Source organism: Natator depressus, chromosome 11 (assembly GCF_965152275.1).
Source record: "Natator depressus isolate rNatDep1 chromosome 11, rNatDep2.hap1, whole genome shotgun sequence".
NCBI lineage: Eukaryota > Metazoa > Chordata > Testudines > Cheloniidae > Natator > Natator depressus.
In genome coordinates this window covers 66,860,139-66,880,362 of record NC_134244.1, presented here as the reverse complement: position 1 = coordinate 66,880,362, position 20,224 = coordinate 66,860,139, and the positions used below count along the sequence as shown (strand labels likewise).

The 20,224-nt window shown below is 41.6% G+C and overlaps 1 protein-coding gene across 2 annotated transcripts in view; it reads right to left on the bottom strand.

Annotated features, from left to right (window-relative positions):
• SPAG16 (sperm associated antigen 16) overlaps positions 1 to 20,224 on the bottom strand; it is a 711,557-nt gene that overhangs the window by 305,470 nt on the left and 385,863 nt on the right. For both annotated transcript variants that reach the window (XM_074968104.1, XM_074968105.1), the window contains exon 11: positions 14,914 to 15,057. In XM_074968104.1, coding sequence (XP_074824205.1) covers positions 14,914 to 15,057 — 144 coding nt within the window. The remainder of the gene's footprint in view (positions 1 to 14,913; positions 15,058 to 20,224) is intronic.

Sequence of the window (20,224 nt, the reverse complement as noted above, 5' to 3'; positions counted from 1 at the left end):
TCCAGATGGTATTGATAATCCTTGGCCCTTCTTCCACCAACTCAGGTTTCCTTTTCAATTTTTCTGTGGCTGACTATGGGAAATGATCACACTATTTTCAATATAAAATTGCAATACATTAGCATCTACTTTCACATGTCCACCACTCTTTGCTACTGATTTTATGCTTCCTCTTTTCTTTTCATTTTCTTTCATTCTTCTTCCCTTCTAATATCATCCTGTGCTTTAAGAAGAAAACCGACTTTGACTATATTGTTTAATCACTTCTTTCCATCCTTGATCCTGACATCACAACAATGGCCAACAACTCCTTTGTCACTTTTACCTTCCCTAACATTTGTGGCCACTCATTTCTTCTTAACAACCCTTCCTCTCTTTCAGCTTTCTTTGTAAATTCCCAGGGTAGTTATCAATAGAGTTAGCTAAGATTTAGTAGATTTAGACCATGAGGAAATCATATATTTAAAACACAGATTCTAAGATTAATGAGGGTGACTCCACACGTCAGAGTAGGCTCTATTTTAAACCTTTTTGCTCTTGGCTAATTCTCATGATTGACCATGATTACACAGCCTCAGCAAAGTTCTTTGCCTCCTTCATACAACCTGTTAGCCTTCTTCTGTTGAGCGTTTCTCCCAAATGTCCTCTTCCAACTTTCTGCTTTTCTACCACTTCTCTGAAGATATGTATCAATGCCTCCAATTCCTCTTGGGAGAACCATTTAGACCAGATTACACATGAACATAGGACTTTGGGCCATAAGACTAGCTTACTATCTTTTGAAGAGAAAGGCTATACAGCTCCTCACAGATGACATTATAGCTATAAATTCCATGAACTACCCAGGAGGCAGATGATCGCTTCCTCCTTTTACAAGAAGATAGCCGTGATTTTTTTCACCAACACTTACAAAAAAAATTTAAAAATAAAAGGAGAATTCTCTTGAGAACGTTCAAACTGAAGCACTCAGAGGTGGCCTCAGAAAAAAGTTAGTGATAAATCTTGCCAAATGAGCTCACACTGAAATAAAATTGTTTGTCTTCTCAGAAAATAAGATTTTGCACATGAGTAGATAGAGATTTTTGTTTTATTTTAATCTGTTAGCAATCCATGAATTACCATTTTCTTCAGATTTCAGGCTCAGTAGGAAGCTCAGTTTTTATACTCAAACACAGTCGCTTTACCTAGCAGGCTACCTATTTGGCCCATAGTTAGTGAGGATCTTGGATGTTCTGAGGTGCTCAAAAGAAAAAAATTCAAGGCTAAAATTATTGTTAAACATTATAATGCGGAAAAGCTTAGAGTCTACCAGGTTAGGCCCTACTGTTCTAGGTGCTGTACAAACAAACAGAAAATGACGGTTCCTGATTCAAAAAGCTTATGAAGCCTTTCACCTGGTAGCGCTCTGGAAGGCATACTGGAAGGAGACCCGGGAACTTGGTTATGAAGTACTTGTGGTGTGTTCTTGCCATAATAAATGTGCAGATATAGACATTTTGAATTTTCGCTTTTCTCAATAATTGTTAGTGATGTACATTTTTATGAACACCAAATGGCTTGACAAATACATATGTGGATTACTCAAGTTCAGTGAGAAAATAGGGCATTTTCATATATAAAATGTCTCTCTTCAAATGCTATTGTCTACACTGCCGAGTACACTGTTAGTGCTCATCATATAATATTAATAATATTGATATTATTTGTTTAGAATTCATAAATGAGATGCTGAGAGAGTAGAAATAATAAGATGATATTGGCAATTCTTCTGTCCCAGTTCAACAGAATACTACCAGTTCATGAGCCCATGATTTGCAGCACAAGGGTTTGAGAATGAATCAAAATTACTACTCAGATTCAGAGGATCTGAAGTAAAAAGTTCATGTTGTTTCATGGGCTCAATCCCTGTTTTACATGAGAAAGTCTAAAAAATATGTTCCGAAAAGAAGGTACTCTATTAATATTCAATACTATATTAATGTCATTGAACATTATGCTAGCATATGTGGAGAGCAAATAATATAGCATTAAGACACTCCACGGTGAGTTTTATTGGTCCATTAACATACACCTCGGGTACGTGTTTGTGGTTTGCAGTTTTAACCACCCAAGGCTAGTATTAATAGACCAGTAAAATATAATACATGCCCTGAAGCATGGTTCTTTAGGTTGTTTTATTATTTTACAAAAAAACCTTTTTTAAAACAGGTTTTAAAGCAAAAGGATAAGTTAAACTAGTACAACAAGATTCCTCCACTATTTTTGAATACAATTATTTGTAAATGATTTTTGCCTAACCTTAAGGTCTCCTTCCTCCTCCTCCTCGTCTACATGTTTTGGGAACACTGGAGCCTTTCCTGAGCAGTTTGTGGCCCATCAGTCCCTTTCCCCTTTCACTTCATACTGCTGAAGCTCAGTTGAGAGATGTTCAGTGCTTTAGGTTAAACAAAGTCCGACTCCTCATAGAGCTTTACTACACAGCATTTATATCTTGCAACAGAATGTGAGAAAGCAAATTGGCTTTAGAACTGTAAAGTACTGTTAAAAGTGTAGAAGGGCACTGGGGAGAATTTTAAAACAATTCCTTTTCCCCACCAGGAACCCCACGCTGCTCATTGACACTGCCAACTGTCAAACCACTTTCAGTTTTAAGTACAGTGGCTGATGTGATGTCTGCACTGCAATCACGGGGTGTAACTGCAGCTTCTGTAGACATCTCTGAGCTAGCTTTAATCTAGCTAGCTTGGGTATTGGAGCAGCAAAGCTATGGCAGCACAGGCTTCATCATGGGCTAGCCACCGAAATAATTACCCAGGGTTCCAGGCAGTCTTGCAGAACCATGCTGAAGCCCATGCTGCAGCAGCTTCACTGATCTGTTACCCAAGCTAGCTCAATTAAAGCTAGCTTGAGTGTGTCCACATGAGTGGCAATCACACTCCTAACTGCAATGTAGACATATATGAGACACTCCAAAGGGGCTGTAGGTAGATGGAAATTACGTGTCCCTGCACCAGTCTGGACTTCTGTGCCACAGGAAGAATTACACCCATAGGGAGAGCAGACGCTGATGCAATGACTCATGCTCTCTTTTGGTGTCCACCAGGGATAAAAGGAGAGCAGCTCAAAGTTTTAAGGAGCCTCCCTTGTTGAAGCTAAAGTGATAGACTGAATCCACACATTCTCTGGTCACCATGATTGGTGGTCATCCTGTGGAAGTTGTGCTGACTCCCTAGGATCCCACAGGTAGAGAAGAAGCTGCAGATTTTTTCCCCCATCATCAGGGGTCTCTGCCAGACTCGATCCTGTGGTGAATCTGGGTCAGTTTCTAAACAGCTAAATCTAGAGCTGAATGCACACAAGCTTATAACCCAGTTGTACCCATTCCTCACTGCTCCAGTGAGGAGTGTGGAGCTGAAGAGAGATGTTCTGAGGAGGATTTAGGCAGAGTGCTTCAGAGAGTGCTAGGGGACTACATGGCCTTCCTTGCATGTGCTGGTTAAAGGTGCAAGATGAGTTCCCTCAGCTCATTCTGGAGGTGCTATCAGGGGTGCAGGGACATGGGACCTTGCCTACAACCCCAAACTATGGGGACATCCAGAGACATCAGATGTGATTTCTAATGTCGGCGTTCTGCATGAGACCTCTGTGGATGGCTGTGGAAGGAAGTGCCCCTTCTCTCATCACCCCTTGCATACTCACACAGGATGAGCCAGCATTTAGCCTTAAGTGATTTAAATAAAAAACGAATCCTGAAAGAAGCTCTTTCACCTTCAAAGCACTGTTCAAGCAGAAGAAGCCAGAGTGATTCCCTTTGCAGTTTGACCACTTGTCACCTGAACTTCAAAAACAATGCATCTCTTTCTTCCTTCCCTCCAGCTGCAGTGCTCTACAGATAATTGGACCTGTCTGAAGTTTTCCTTTCATTTTTTTTTAAAAGCGCAAGGCCAAACTACTCTCAGATTTGCACAGGGGATAACACAGACACTCTGTTCTCCCTATATGTATTGTCCTGAGAGTTCCATGTAGATGGTGAGATCACAGTCAGGATCAAGATCCTCGGAGCAGATCCAGGAGCAGAACTGAGCACTAAGTCTGTAGTAGTATGAGATCCAATCACAGTGCCCTCCCACTTAGCAACTGTGTTCAAGAGCACTTCCCAGTATGGGGAGGGAAAGGCTGGGTCTATGCAAATGTTTATCTTGTAAATACACACATCACCCTTGTCGTGATCCACAGAGGATCTGAATCTGCTACAGCCCCCCACCTATGAAGTCTGGCTATTTAGCTCAAGCTGTAGTGATTCATGGTTTTAGTTCTGGAAGCCCCTGGTTTGTCAGTCAGTATAGCTGTTATCATATATGGATATCTATGGTGCACATGAAATGATGTAGTGATCAAAATAGGTTTGTCATTATACCTCGTTTTCCAAGGGAATTATTTTAAATATGAGATTGTTATCAGTGAAATTCTTACCCAGTTAATAAGAATACAGCTTCAGTCAAGATGGCTTCAGAGTCAAACAGTAGTTTGATTTAGATTAGTACTGGAAAGAAAATTCAATTCTATTTTGCATCCAAACTTTGGTCAATAAGCAGAGCTGGGTGAAAATTTTTGGTCATAAATTTTTTTTCACCAAAACTTGCAGATTCAGGTCAATGAAAATATTTTCCAAATTTGCCGAATTTTGCCAGTTGAAAAAAAAAGATGAAAAAATTGAAACATTTCATTCAATCCAAAACAATTCTAATTCTAATTCTTCTAATTCTTCTTCTTCTTCGTAGGGTCAGTGAAAAAAATGATTTTTTTGTTGTTTCTGGTCAACTCGGAATGATTTTTTTTCCACACTGCTCTACCAATAAGCTATGTTCTGTTTTTTCACTTGTGTAGAGACTGTTCCAATTCTTTCCCTTTCCAGATATTTAAGACTGGTGAAAAGCTGTACCAGAGGACTGTGCAACTTTGCTTTATGAAAGATAATTTAAAGGTCAGAACAGATTCTTCTCAAGGTTACATTAGCTGTAAGTTGAAAGGCAGCAATTTCCAAGATTTCTGTAGGGAATAATACAAAACAAGCATTCTCTGTGTCTGCCATAAAATATAAAATTGCCATAGGAACTCAACAATATGGTTAGTAAATATTTTTAAGCCCCATAATTTTTTCCCATAGTATTCTGGCACTGAATGGGATTTTAGGTGAGTACAAAGGAAAGTGTTCTATTAATTTCAATTACAGTTCAGAGCTTGCATGGCATTGCTGAGACACCAGATGAAGCTTTTATTGAATCTGGCCCTTGGGGCAAATTCTCTACGACTCCTAAATTTCATACTGGATTTTTTGGCTTTGTTTTGAAGGCCTTTTGTGAAAGACAATCTCGCCTGTACTGTACCAGGCAACTAATGGCCAGCAATAAATTGTGGTTAGTAGAAAAATCCTTATGCTCAGCCCTAAAATAAAATTTCATAGAAAAAATACAAACTTCAGAAAAGAATTAAGCAAGCCAATGACACGTTGACATACAGAAATAATACAATAGCAATAGACCAAAGGCTTTTAAAAAAATGTTTGTAGTTTTCCTAGTACAAACTGTGTAAAGATCTAGAGGAAAAGGTTACTCACCTTGTGCAATAACTGTGGTTCTTTAAGATGCATATTCCTATGAGTAAAAAGAAAAGGAGTACTTGTGGCACCTTAGAGACTAACCAATTTATTTGAGCATAAGCTTTCGTGAGCTACAGCTCACTTATTGGTTAGTCTCTAAGGTGCCACAAGTATTCCTTTTCTTTTTGCGAATACAGACTAACACGGCTGTTACTCTGATTCCTATGAGTGTTCCCCTTCAGGTATGCATGTGCCTTGATTGGAGATTTTCCATTAGCAGTGTCCTTTTGGCCTGCACATGGCTCCCTATGCCTCCTTGTGCTGGAAACCAAGGTTATATAGGGATGCATGGACAAACCACCCTTAGTTTCTTCTCCACCTGAACATCCCATAGAAAACAGTCTAAAGCAGAGGGGAAGGAGAGTGGATAGTGGAGCATCTGTAGTGGGACACATCTCTAAGAACCGCAGTTACTATACAAGGGGAGTAACCTCTTTTTCTTCAGGTAGCATCCCCATTGGTTCTGCTCTTCAGGTGACTTCCAAGCAGGATCCCCAGAGGGAGGAGGGAGCTTCAGAGCTGAGTCTAGAACTGAAGATAGTACTGCAGAATCAAGTGCCACATCAGATCTGGTAGCATGGATCAAAACATAATGTTTAGAAAATGTATATACTGAAGCCTATGTGATGGCCCTACATATCTCAGACACTGATGAGTTCTAAAGTAATGTTGTGGATGTGGTTATGATCTGGTAGAACATGCTATCACCCTTTCGGGGAGAGGAGGGAAGAATGCTGCTGCATAATAACAAATGATAATACACCCAGATATCCACCTCAATAGTCTCTGACAAGAGACTGTGGACCCCTTGGATCTACCTGTGATGAAAATAAACAGTCTTGGTGACTTCTGAAATTCTGTTTGGTTCTACCTGCTTGACCAATGCCCTTCTAATGTCTAAGGCATGGAAACAGGTCTCCTGCAGAGAGCTATGCAGTTTTGGGAAGAATAGTAGGTGAATGGATTGGTTAAGATGAAATTCTGATAGTATCTTAGGTAAGAATTTGAGGTGTCAGCATAAGGAAACCTTATTCTTGAAGAACACAATAAAGGGGAGATCTGCCATCAAGGCCCCCAATTTCCCAAACCCCCTGGGCCAATGTGATAACTACTAAAAAGGCAGTCTTCGCAGATAAGTGGAGCAGAGAGCAGGTTGCCATTGGTATGAATGGAGGTCTCATGAGGTATTTAAGTACCAAATTGAGGTCCCAAGTGGGAGTGGGGTCCCTAATCTGGGGGCAGAGATACCGCAAATCATTAATGAACCTTGATGACACAGGGTGAGGAAATATGGAGAACCCTTCTGCTGGAGGATGAAAGGTTGATACTGTAGACAAGAGGGTCTTAATCGAACTAACTGATAACCCTGATTTATTTTGATCTAGCAGGTAATGCGGGATGACAGAGTGACACAGATGCAGGCACCAGACAGTGGCAATGTCACCAAAGGAAGAATCTCTTCTATTTCTGCAGGTAAGTAATTTGTGTTGACTCATTTCTTACTGTTCAGTAACACCAGCTGCACTTCCATAGAGCAGGAAGATTTTAACTCTGAGAACACTGAGGATCCAGGCCCCAAGGAGAACCCCTAGATTGGGGTGAAGCACCTGACCTGAGGGCGGGGGTGAGGAAAAGTCAGAAGCTTGAATGGCTGTTGGACACAAAGGTGGAGCATGCAAGTGTCTCCACCAGATTGGTACTATTAGGGATAATTCTGGCTTTGTCCGGTCCAATCTTATTCATCACCCTTAGTATTAGCAGTGTTGGAGGAAAGCATAGAGTGGACCCTTCATCCAAGGCAGGAGAAAGGCATCTACCAAAGACTGGTGGCCTAGATCTCCTCCTGAGTAGAACAGAGGACACTATTTGTTCCTGGTGGTGGCAAAGAGATCCACCTCTGGGAGTCCCCACCTTTCAAATATACTGTGGAGAATTTGTGAGTTTAGCTTTCGTTCCTAGTCCTGGGAAATGCTCCTGCTGAGAAAATTGGTTGTGATGTTCTGAATACCTGGGAGATAGAGTGATGAAATTTCAATCTGATGAGCTATGCATCAGTTCCAGTTTCATGGCTTTGGTGCACAGGGTGGGGGATCTTGCTCCCCACTGCTTGTTGATATAGAACATGCAGAATAGTTTGTATGGCATGATCCTGATTGATTTGCCCCAATGAGGGGTAGGAAATGGAGGCAGGAATTCCTGACAGCCCTGAGTTCAACAGATTGATGTGGAGACTGGTTTCTTGAGTTGTCCGTCTTCTTGAGTTGTGAGGGCATTGAGGTGAGATTCCCATCCCAAAAGTGATGCATCTGTTGATAGAGTTAATGGTGGAGCTGGGCAACAAAAAGGTACATCTTCACAGATGTTGAATTGATCTTTCTACCTATCTATGGAGTTTGTCACGTGTAAAGGAAAAGTCATCTGTCTGTCCAAGGTGTGAGAATAGGTCGTCCTGAGGCAACCCTGGAAGAAGAGAAGGCATGACCAGTCATGAAGGTGCAAGCTGCCATGTGTCCCAGGAGCTGAAGACAGTTCCTTATTGTGGTTCAAGGTCTCCCCTGAATTGCCCAAAGAAGAAGTACAATGTTATGAATCTGTCTAAGGGAAGGTAGGCCCTGGCTGTCAATGACTGCAAAGATGACCCAAAAACTGTATTTGCTGTACTGGGGTTAATGTGGATTTTTCTACATTCAGCTACAGACCCAACTCCTGGAACAGAGCCAGAGCCATCTGGATGGAAGATATCACTGCTTCATAGGAATGGCTCTTGAGTAGCCAGTCATCGATGTATGGGAAGATTAGGACCACTTCTCATTGCAGGTAAGCAGCCACCACCACCAGGACTTTTAAGAACACCGTTGGGGGGCAAAAAAAGGCTGAAGGGAAGAACTCCCTGTTGGAAATGATCCTGGCCTATAATGAATCGTAGGTATTGCCTATGCATTGGGTGTACCGTTATATGAAATATAGGCATCTGGTAGGTAAAGGCACAAAAATCAATGTCCTTTCTCCAGTGAAGGAATTATAGCTGACAGAGTCACCATCCAGAACTTTCGAGACTTTACATACTTGTTTATAAGTCTTAGCTCCAAAATCAGTCTTCATCCTCCACCATTCCCCAGGACAAGCAAATACTGTGAGTAAAACCCTTTGCCCTTGTAAAGAGATGGGTCTGACTTTATTGCTCCTAATCAAAGGAGAGAATTCACTTTTAGTCTCAATAAAAGCTCATGAGAGGGGTCTCTGAAGAAAGACAGGGAAAAGGGGTGGATGGGAGGGAGGGACATAAAATGGATGTTATAGCCCGATGCTACAGCCTTTATGAGCCACTTGTCTGTAACAATCTGCCTCCAAGCATGTTGGAAATAGGAAAGGTAGTTTCCAAAGCTAGAGGATGTGGGCAACTGGATGCCGCTGTAAAACCAGCTCTGCGGGAGGATTCAAACCCATGACCCATCAAAACTGCTGCTTTGAAGATGACTAGGTGAACAGCCCTGTTTCTCTGGAATGTATGTCTTTCCTGGGAATTTGGTGGATCAATTTTAGAGTTATAAGAATGTGGTTTGTCTTTATGAAATACTTATAGGATGCTGCATGTATTAATCTTACTTATAACATCTATGTCCCATGCTATAAGGTAACATTTAAGTGTTTTCTCTGTAGCTATAAAAATGTTTGCTAAAACTGTAAACCTCCACAGTCAGAAGAGAAGTATTACAAAGCGTGAAATCCTAGTTTAACACAAGCAGTGTCATCTCCTCCCAACAAAAGAAGGCCTATAGATACTAGACAAAGCACTGTGGAACATCAGTGGACAAAAGACTTTGTTGATTGTTTCCCCCACAGCCATGAACAGGGTACACGTACAAGCCCTCATCCACCACTGCTTGAATGCTGAGGGAATGGACTAAAAATCCCTGATAAAGAGAAATTATCATTACTATGCTGCTTGGAATTCAGAGAGGGCAATATTTCTAAGCATAAGCAAGGGATCCCCAAACTGCTTAGTTTGGGTTAGCCCTAAAGGACATGTAGAGCTTGTATACATAGCAGCTACTCTCACCTCTTGGAACCTAAAACTGTAACTCATGTGTGTGTAAATTTATCTGTTTTAACCTTGTAAATAACTCTAATTTCTTTTTTCTAGTCAATAAACCTTTAGTTAGTTTAACATAGGATTGGCTACAAGTGTTGTCTTTGATGAGAGATCTAAGATACAATTGACCTGGGGTAAGTGACTGGTCCTTTGGGACTGGGAATAACCTGATTTTTTTGGGCAAAGGGACCATCTATCACAAAGGCAGTCTTGCCTGGGTGGCAGGATAGACCAGAGTACCCAAGGGGACTGACTGAGACTCCATGTTAAAGCAGTTGCAGTACTTGAGGAGTTCACACTTGATACTTGGTTGGTTGGTGAAATCTAATTATATGCCACATAACCAGTTTGGGGTTGGTGCCTTGGTTTGTAACAATCTGCCCTGAGTTTGGCATTCATGTTCGTGAGCTCCAGACAGCTTGACATGGGTAAACTTGGTGAAGTGTTGCTTACCCCGCTCATTTACCACATTCACCACCAGGGAGTTAGGTAGAGGATGGGAGAACAAAAAGTCAGAGTCCTTAGAGGGAACATAATACTTCTTATCTGGCTGTTTATGTGATAATAGAATAGTAACAGGTGCTTGCCATACAGTGTTAGCTGGATCCAGGAACACCTCATTAATGAGTGACACCACCATGGATGGTGTTCCTGACTGCAGGATATTCAACAGTTTGTGCTGTGAATACTTGACTTATTTGAGTGCAATTTCAAGAGCATCAGCCACCCCCTTTATGAGATCTTGAAATTTCCAAAAATTGTTGGCCATGAAAGACGGCAGAGGCATAACAGCCTTGTCTGGAGCAGAGGATGAAACAGGTGTTTTAGAGGTGGCTTCTTAATCCACCTTGGCCTCCTGCTCTTCAAATGTCTCCTCCTATCATGGGACCTGGTTAGGGAGGAGAATACTGTAAGACTCTAGCCTCCTTATGACACACTAGCAGTGGTCTGGCAAATTGCTGCCGATAGGCAGCCCCGCAATCCCATTCAGGGGGCCCATGTTGGGATGGCATGCAGCATTGGTTCCTCCACCCTTGCTGATGAGCGCCATCTTCCCTATGACTTTCAAAGAATGGGTTCCTGAAAGGTGAGGTTGGAAAACCCTGAACAGAAATAGAAGAGACTGACCGGATGTTTCCTTTATCCTCAATATTGTCCAACAGAAGAGCACCTGCAGAAAAGGGTGCAGAGTCCTGAAGTACCAGAGGACAGTGGCTGTCTGGAGATCAGGGTCTCGGTACCAAGAGGTGGTCAATACCCATGAGGAGCGGAGACTCCAGGTTTGTCTATTACAGACAGATCCTTAGTGTATCTGAACTCTTGTGGTACCAAATACAGGATTGGTACTGAGGCAGTAGCCAAGGATGCAGTAGGTGAAGCCGATGGTACCATTGATTGGGGAGGGGCGGCTATGCACTGATGGTATCTGGTGCCATTGCTTGTTTGGTACTGAGGGTGCCAAATGGTAGGCACCAATGGCAGGGCTGAGCCCAACAGTTCCAATCCATCGTGCTTATGCTTGCCCTCCTTGTCCTTGGTAGAGGGTACTGAGGCCCTGTTGGAGCCATGTCTCTCCTTTGAGTTCTGGGACTTTCTGGCCCTGCTGGTACTGGATGAGGAGTCCCATGATTCAATGGTACCAAGCCCAGAGGTCAAGGCTTCAAAGACCATTGATCTGGCAGGTGACTTGGGCTTGTTCAGAACTGGCTCCTTAAGAAGAGAGTCTGCACCCCTCTTTTTGGAAGTTTTCCATGAAGCCTCCAAAGTCTTTACTTTCTTAGGGAAAGCCTCCACCAAGGCTGAAGGGGAACTGGATCTATCTGGAGACAGAAGTACAGGACGGGGGTCTCCTGACCTGACTCAGAAGTTGGTTGAAGGGAGCATTCCATCATCAAGAATCTGAGTTTAATCTCCCTATTCTTCCTTGCTTGGGATTTGAGGGCCAAGCAGAAGTTGCACTTCTGGGAGATGTGGGACTCCCTGCAGCAATGGACACACTTAGGGCTGGTCTACACGAAAGCTGTAAGTCGACCTAAGTTACGCTACTTCAGTTATGTAACTGAAGTCGACATAACTTAGATCAACTTACAGAGATTTCTACACTGTGCTATGTCAACAGGAGACACTCTCCCTCTAACTTACCTTCTGCCTCTCGGGAAGGTGGAGTACAGACGTTGACAGGAGAGCGCTCTGCCATCGACTTACCTTGCCTTCACCAGACCTGCTAAATCGACACCACTGCATGAATCACAGCAGTGCCAATTTAGCCAAAAGTATAGACAAGCCCTGAGAGGGGTTGTTGTTCATAGGTGTAGCCTCTCAACAAGAGGCAGTGTTTAAAATATGGTGAGCCAGGCACACCCTGCCAGGAGAGTAAGGCTTCCCAAGGGAAAGGAGAGGAACAAAACAATCCTCTCACTACTTATCTTTAACTGACTATAACTATCACTAACAACTACCTATATTAACTAATCCTAAACAAACTACTACAGGAAAATCTGAATACAAGATAGTCGAGGCACGCTCAAAGCAAACACACTAAGAGTCTGCCTCAGGCTGATGCAGATGAGCAGGAACTGAGGGCAGTTTGCCCTCTCATCCTTATATAGTCTATTGTTGTGTAGCACAATTTTGGCTAAATTGGCACTGCTGTGATTCATGCAGTGGTGTCGATTTAGCAGGTCTGGTGAAGGCATAGGGAGCATGTGCGGCTGATGAAACACTGCTCATGGAAAATCTCAGATCAAGGGTTCAAGAGGCACATATGCACCTTTAGTGGACACCCACAGAGACACTACTTGACGTAGAATGTTTATTCCTTTTGTTTGTAGCAAAACTCTTGTCTTATGAAAAGGAAACCCAAGTTCTAACAGAATTGAGCCTTTAAAAATGTAAGAGAGCTTTGTTTTTAATATCTTATAAAGATAGATTATTATTCATTTGTATTATGGAACCAGCCAGGTTAGGCCCCATTGTGCTAGGCATTGTCTAATATTATTATAAGAGACAGTGCCTTCACTGAAGACCTTAAAATCTTAATAGACAAGACAGACAAGGGTGTGAGAAAGTAGTTATTATCCCCATGTTACAGGTGGGGAACCAAAGCAAAGAGCAATTAAATTACATGCCTCAAGTCACACAGGAAGTTAGTGGATGAATAGGGAATTGAACCCTGGTCTTTGAATCCCCACTGAGTAGCCTTCCTACGGGAATACCCTTCCTCTCAACCTCCTCTGTGAATAAACCATTTATTCATGCAAATAAAAATTAAACTAATGAATGTCTACATTTTAATCGTGACACCCTGTACAAGAACTTTCCACTTACATCTTGTTAATTTCACATCTCAAACATCTGATGTGTAGAAGCCCTAAACTGAAAAAAAGACCGATTAAATGTATTTTGTCCCATTATATTTATTTCATCCATTAACAGCAGGCGCATACTGTAGCAGCATTTCGTTTACTCTTTATATCGCATTCAGCCAGAGTAAATTCATATTGCAAGTGAATAATGATGTACCTTGCTCATTTTAAATTTCAATAATTGAATGAGAGACTGGGAGGCCTATTGAAAGGACTGTCTGCTGGTCAAAGACTAATGAGATTTTTTTTTCCTTTTTTGAATCTGAGTCATCGGTGTCATGGTAACAACGCATTATCAAAATCTGATTAGTATGCCCAGCAGCCTTATAAGTGATAGCATGCTTTTCTAATTGTATTTTCTGTTCTCAGGGAGGAGTTTGATGTTCATAAGAGGTGAGAGGATGGCAGTGTTCTGTTTATCTATAAGTTTGATATGGAATGTACTGCAGGCTCCTATGTTCAATGCAACCTGAGCTGCCATTCATTGAAGAAAAAAAAAGTCTTCTGTAGTATTTAGGGAAATGGAAGACCCAGCTTCCCATTCTTCCTCCCTTCCCTTGCCTCCCCCACCTACATTTTTAATTCATTCAAATATCAGAGCGATGCCCCTTTGATACATCGTACTGCCTCTAAGTATTAGGAGGGTATTCTGAAACAAAGGCACCATATTTAGTGTCCGAACCTACATTACTTGTGCACCTGAAACTCCCAGTTAAGGCAAGGGGAATTTTGGGTACATAAGGAAATGCAGGATCAAGTCTGCAACTTTCCATCTTACTCAATAATAACCCATTTCAGGAAAGCACACAAGCACGTATGCAAGTCCCACTGAAAAAAATGGTACAACCTGAAAATTAAGCACATACTTCAAGTTCTCTCACAAATTGGGATGCATTCCTGCACTGAGGCTTAAAAGAGTACTACTACTTCTTTTTCTTTTTTAAGATTAAATTAACATATGAGAAGCCAACAGAAGCTTTGAAATTAAAAAGATTTTTTTTAAAATTACTTCTGAAGAACAGCATAGATAGTGCCTCGCAATGAAAAAAAATGCAGATTTGGAGGCTTAATAAGGCTTTAAGTTAAAATTTGGGCTGCGGAGTCAAGCAGATATTCACTATGTTAAAATACAAAGAGCTCTAACTACAACTGCAAGCCATGGTTTACAACATACATCTGATGCAAAATCATTTTACTGTGTACATCTCCAACCTCAGGAGATGAAAAGCTAAGTTTTCCAGAGTACAATTAAATTACATTTTTCTACAAAATAACCATTAACTAAATATTTTTGGACTATTTCAGTAGCTTATGACTGTTTCCTGTTCTGAACATTACTTTGTCTGCAAAATCATTTGACTTTCTATAAAAGGGTTGGGGAGAAGCCCACACACCTATTCCTTAGGGAAATTTAAATATTTTAAATAAGATCCACAAAAATGATTAATACAAGGAAGTCAACTGTGCTATACAACTAAAGAACACGCAATGTTTGTCACGGTGCAGGGACACACAGAGAATGAACACAGCTAGACTTAAAAAGCTCAGTACTATTTGTTCGATGCACCGACATGTGCACCAAGTTTGGGGCGTACAAAATATCCAGAGCAATCAATCTTAAGTCAACACAGTGAAAGCCAAAGGAACGTTTATCTACATGTTTGGAAATTCAGCAGAGAGCACAGGGTTACACTGAGAATAGAAAGTCATCAAAGCAAGCCACCAAGGGACGAAAAGGCAAACAAGCACTTCCCCAGAAGGGATTAGCGCTGGTTGAGGGTACTGTTTGTACTAACCTTGGATGGAAGCAGCAGCCAGAAAGCCAATCAGTGTGCCCTTCGCCTGTCATAATGATGTTCCCATTAGGAAAGGCCCACATCTTCCAGAGGCGGTCATCACTTGCAGTTACCACAATGTCTTTCCGAGGATGCAAAGCCAAACTACAGAAGAAAAGACATACAAGAATTTGATTCAATTTAATCTTATTATATGAAATCTAAAGCAACATGATTTGATTTTAGCAATAACAAGGTCTACATTACTATGATTTTGGATGGTGTGTGTAATATTTATGCTCCCAAAAGTCATAAGATACACAAATCCTTTATCTGCTACAGGCCTGATCCTGCTTCTATTGAAGTAAATGGCAAACCTCCCATTGACTTCAGTGGAATCAATACCAGGTTCAAACTCTTAAGGCCCCTATTCAATAAGGCACCTAAACACGTGCTTAAGTGCTTTCCTGAATTGATCCCCTAAATGAGTGCAATACATAATTTAAAAATATAAATTATGAACCAACAAAAGCAATGTGAATCACTAACACTGTTCCAGAAATAATATCCTCCTGAAACATTAGCCTGTGGGCCTTCTCAAGACAGATGGGTTACAGGAGATCAGACTCTGTGCTAGTGTTCTGTGTCCATGAGCTTAAGATCTCCTCAGCACACGGACATTACTGAAATCTGAATTATACTACAGTAGCTCTGGTTTATTGTTAATACTTCAGCCACTACTAGGCTAAGTTAAGAAAATTCATTTCAGTTCTACTCTCTGATTGTTCTACAGGTTTTCCTTTTGTGTAATGAAGTAATGAGAACACAATGGCTAAGACATTATGCATCTATTATAACTCTTAACTGAAAACTCCTTCCAACACAGTCTATTTTTGGTTTGGACATTGTGCACCTACAAAAGAAAATGTGAACCTGTGACAATGAGCATTACCAAATTCTTTTTATTTTGGCTTAACTGTTTGACTTAAATCAGTATAGTGATCAACACTGTGCTTGGTCCTATGTCCAAGAAGGACATAGACTCATGGAGCAAATGGCTTAAATAGACCAACAATAAGGTTCAAAATCAAAATGGAATGAGGGATGAGAAACTATTTTTTTTAGACAGATGAGATAGATAACATAAATATCTCAACATTAGAGTTGATCTAATGGTAGGTTGCACAGAAGAAGTGTTTTAAGGTGGGATCAGAATGGAGAGAATGGATACCTAGCAGCCAAGCAGAAGAGAGTTTGACTCATAAGAAGTACATAAATGTTACACCAGAAAAATCTCTTGTTCCTATAGCCTCTTTCTTCTACACATAAATAATCTATTAATAATTATTCCACAGTTTCACAGACCAGCATTCTCTCCTCTAGTAGGCTAAAAATGTAACACTTCTTCAAATCTATCATAAAAACTCACTTTTTCCAGTTAGCTTTCCATCAAGAAATATCCACATATGCTCTCCTATCTCAAAGCACCAACTCATAGTACAGAAGTATCTTCAGTTTCCAGGGATTTAACAATTAGACACTCATTTGGACAAGGATTCTGAATCAAAGGAGGAGGAGATCTTGGCGCTCTTGGACAAAGAGGAGGATTTTGCCCTCCCTTTACTGGGGGAGGAGAAAGAGGAAATGATATTATTCACATTCTACAGTGATGAATACAGAATAATTACATAAGTTAGACTGGTCAGAATTTGGTCTGCAGCTGAGGAGGGAGTAGAAGGAAATGTCACAAGAAAAGAAAGATCTCCAGCCTATTACAAGGCAAAGGAGAGGCGTAATTGGTATGGGTCAACCTGCCTCAACCCAGAATTCTCATTGATATAGGACTCTCCCAGAACACAGGAAAATCTGTGATAACATAACTGTGTCTGAAGCCTTGCAAGGAAAGTAGTAGTATTGCCAAAATGGGGGAGAGGCAACCAGGAAGGAGGCCCAGGGCTACAAAGGAGGGTTCAGAATAACACCAGTCATAAAGGGGAGTCCATGGAGATCAAAGATAGAGGGGCCCACGAGGGCCTTCTCACCCTCGGAAGACGACATGGCAGGCTGGGTTAAGTTGGAGCTTCCCAGCTGGCAAGCACATGTGGGCAAAGCCATTGGCAGCATGGCAGGCAGGAGCAGAGCCAGTGCACATGTGATGATGGAGCAGACCTCGGAACACAGTTTTCACCAGGCTGCTGCTGAGATTCCTCTGGTGTAGTAGATGTAGACGGAGAATGGTAGGAGAGAGGAAGAACAGAAGTAGATTCCCAGCAAGGCCTGCAGAAATGAGGTCTGCTCAGAGACAGGAAGTTCCTGCAGTGAAGCTGCTCTACAGCCATATTGCGCAAAGCATTTTTTTAGGCAGCGCTAGTGCCTGCCTACGATGGGAAACCTGAAAGGCTGAGGCTTTCCGCTTGGTTAATCTCATTGTTGAGAGCAGCTGGATTCACTGCTGTTTAAAAATTACAAAAATATCATTGAATACCTCTTGAAATCTTGATGTCAACCTAAACCCAATACTTTATCTTCTGACTGCCTCTCCCATCTCTAAGTTTGTCTGTTCTGCCTTTCACAGTACTTCCAAAAGTAGTTAACTAAGCTGCCACTAGTACTCCTTTTCTTTTTGGGTGTATACAGTGATCAACAGGTTCTGACCTCAGCTATCAATCATCCCTTTTATAAAAGTCTTCCTACATTCTGAGACCTGCTAAACAATCTCATTCACATCACCTTCACTTCCTAAATTCAATTCAAGATTGCTGATGGTTTACTCTAGATTCATATCCACCTCCTCATTCCACTCTTCCAACCCGGCTGCTGCTTCATGGCTTCCCTACAATTGTCCACAGCTGGAAGTTGCTCATTTGCTTATCCGGCCCCATCTGTCTGGAACATTTTCTTCCCTGCCCTCCAAAGCACCACAACACTTCCCTCTCTTCAAAGCCAGCCTTTGGACCTTCTTTTCCTCTTAGCATTTCTAAAGTGTTTTGTGATGCTCTTTGTTAAGAATGCTCTGTAAAAAATAAGGTGTATTATATATCAGAGGAAATAAACGCTTGCAATTGGAATGGAACTCACACTGTACATTTTATAGACTTTTCTTTTTAATTGCAGAGCTCCTGTAAAATGATGCTGCGACCCAAGTGTGTATTCCCCCCCGCCCCCGCAATGGAATTGTACAGGCATAAAGCTAACACCATTTAATGAACAGGAGGCTGGGTGACATCACCACCACTGAGCTGCTTCTCAAAATGGGAAGCACATTCATCCAAAAAAAGAGTGCTATACACCATTGAGTGCCCTTGTCTTCATTTTTGGCAACCTGGCATTGAACTGATTCTTGTGTCATCTTTGTACACACCGTCTAATTATTTCCAGCACAGAAGACTCTGGGTGGATTGGGGTGAAAATCAATAACAGGACGTGTGTTATATGAACGTTCGTTTTCTCCTCCTCTTTTTGTGTGTATGTGTGCATGTGGTGGGAGGAAGGGACATAGCTAGCAATAGGAGAACTCTCAGACATTTGCTGCTGTCAAGTTGTGGAAACAGGTATATTTATATACCCATTTCAACAGCAGAAATCATTGAAATGTCTTCATCACTTGCAGTGGCAGATATGTAGTGCTTGCAGTAATTTGCTTTAAAAACATTCATGTATTGTATTAATGTACCTTGACTGAACAGCAAACAAACATACAGCATCTTAAGGTGCAGACAAAAGGTAATTTCAATCTAAAATACATACTACATAAAAAGCTACATTAAAATAACATTTTTAAGGTTGTGATGTCAAGCACTCAACAGTTAGGAAATGCCAGAATTAAGGTTGCCTGTGCAACCTTAATTTGGCCCCCTTTGTGCATATTCTGATCACAAACTATTATATCCACAGAACCCTGGCCTCATTCAGTGCACAGGATGGACGGAGGTCAGTGAAGAGATAGTTAATGTCACAAAAATATTAATGAATTTATCTTCACTATACCTCTCTGAAGTATATTTTGTCCCCATTGCACAAACAGAGGAAACTGAGGCACAGATGGATTAAAGACAAAAGTTGCTTATTAATTTTTGGTGGCTTTCTGAGACACCTACGGCCTGATTTTTCAGTGGACTTACATTTTTATAGCACTTTATATGTTCTAAGCACAGCTCCCGCTGACTTCAACAGGAGCAGAGAGTGTTCGGCATGTCTTCAAATCTGGGCCCCAGTGCCTAAAGTTGGGCACTCAGAAAACAAGCAATACAAAATTAGTGGCCAATTATGAAAAGTTTGGTTTAAGTAACTTGCCCAGCACCACATGAGAACCCTGTTGCAGAGTTAGGGATAAAATCCAATTCTCCAGGATGAATTCAACTGCATTAGCCATGAGACCAACTTCTGTCTTCCTGAAATCCCCTGCCTCACTCACTATACACTGCCAATTTCTGCAACAAATGAGGCAGGAATCCCTACAGAGAACAGCCTCATTTACGACACAAAACTGATTCATCCCCAGATCCAGTACAGCCTATGTACTGAACGAGGCAGGGCTTCTGTGAGAAAATAGTATGTGATCATGTAATTGAAGACAGTATCACAGTGCATACAAACAAAGGGGCTGAATTAAGGTTGAACGGGCAAGCTTAATACAGGCATTTCCTAACATTTGAGTGCTTGGCTACATCAACATTTTTAATATAGGTTTCTTGGGATGCTATTTCCTACGTTTTTACAAAAACTGAAGTCAGAAAGTCCATCATGTAGGGCCACATTGTGTTCCCATATGGGACATCAGTAGGACAGGGACTTTTCGATCCACAGCCCAATCCTCTATCACTTGAGTAATGGAGTCACTGAGAGAAGTGGTGAGTTGTCATTCTCCGTGGAACAGTCACTAGACGGATAGGGAATACATCTTTTGCCAGTGGGGTGTCACAGCTATTTGCTGACCACAAAGAAATATTGAGATTCAGGAATCCTGGATCCAGATCCAGGTTCTGGAAGGGATAATTCTCTAGTGGTTATAAACTCTTCTATCCCTATTCCGATCATCCTCAGCTTCTGTGTTCCTCTCAACACCCCCACCACAGTTCTTCATCCTGTTACCCCTCTCTTCTCCTCCACCCCTCTGCATCTGAGACAGGCATCTGCTCTAGCTCCACCTACGTGCCAGTATGGGAGAAAGTTTCTCTACTCAGCTCTGATGCCTTGTATCTCAGTGGACCCTGGCATCTGGGAGGAGAAATTGCAGGGAAAGTGCTGCTCAGCCTCTGATGCCCCCAGGATGGTGCATGCTCAGTCATTCCGTGGGGATAGCACATGTGCAGACCAATTGATAAACAGGAGC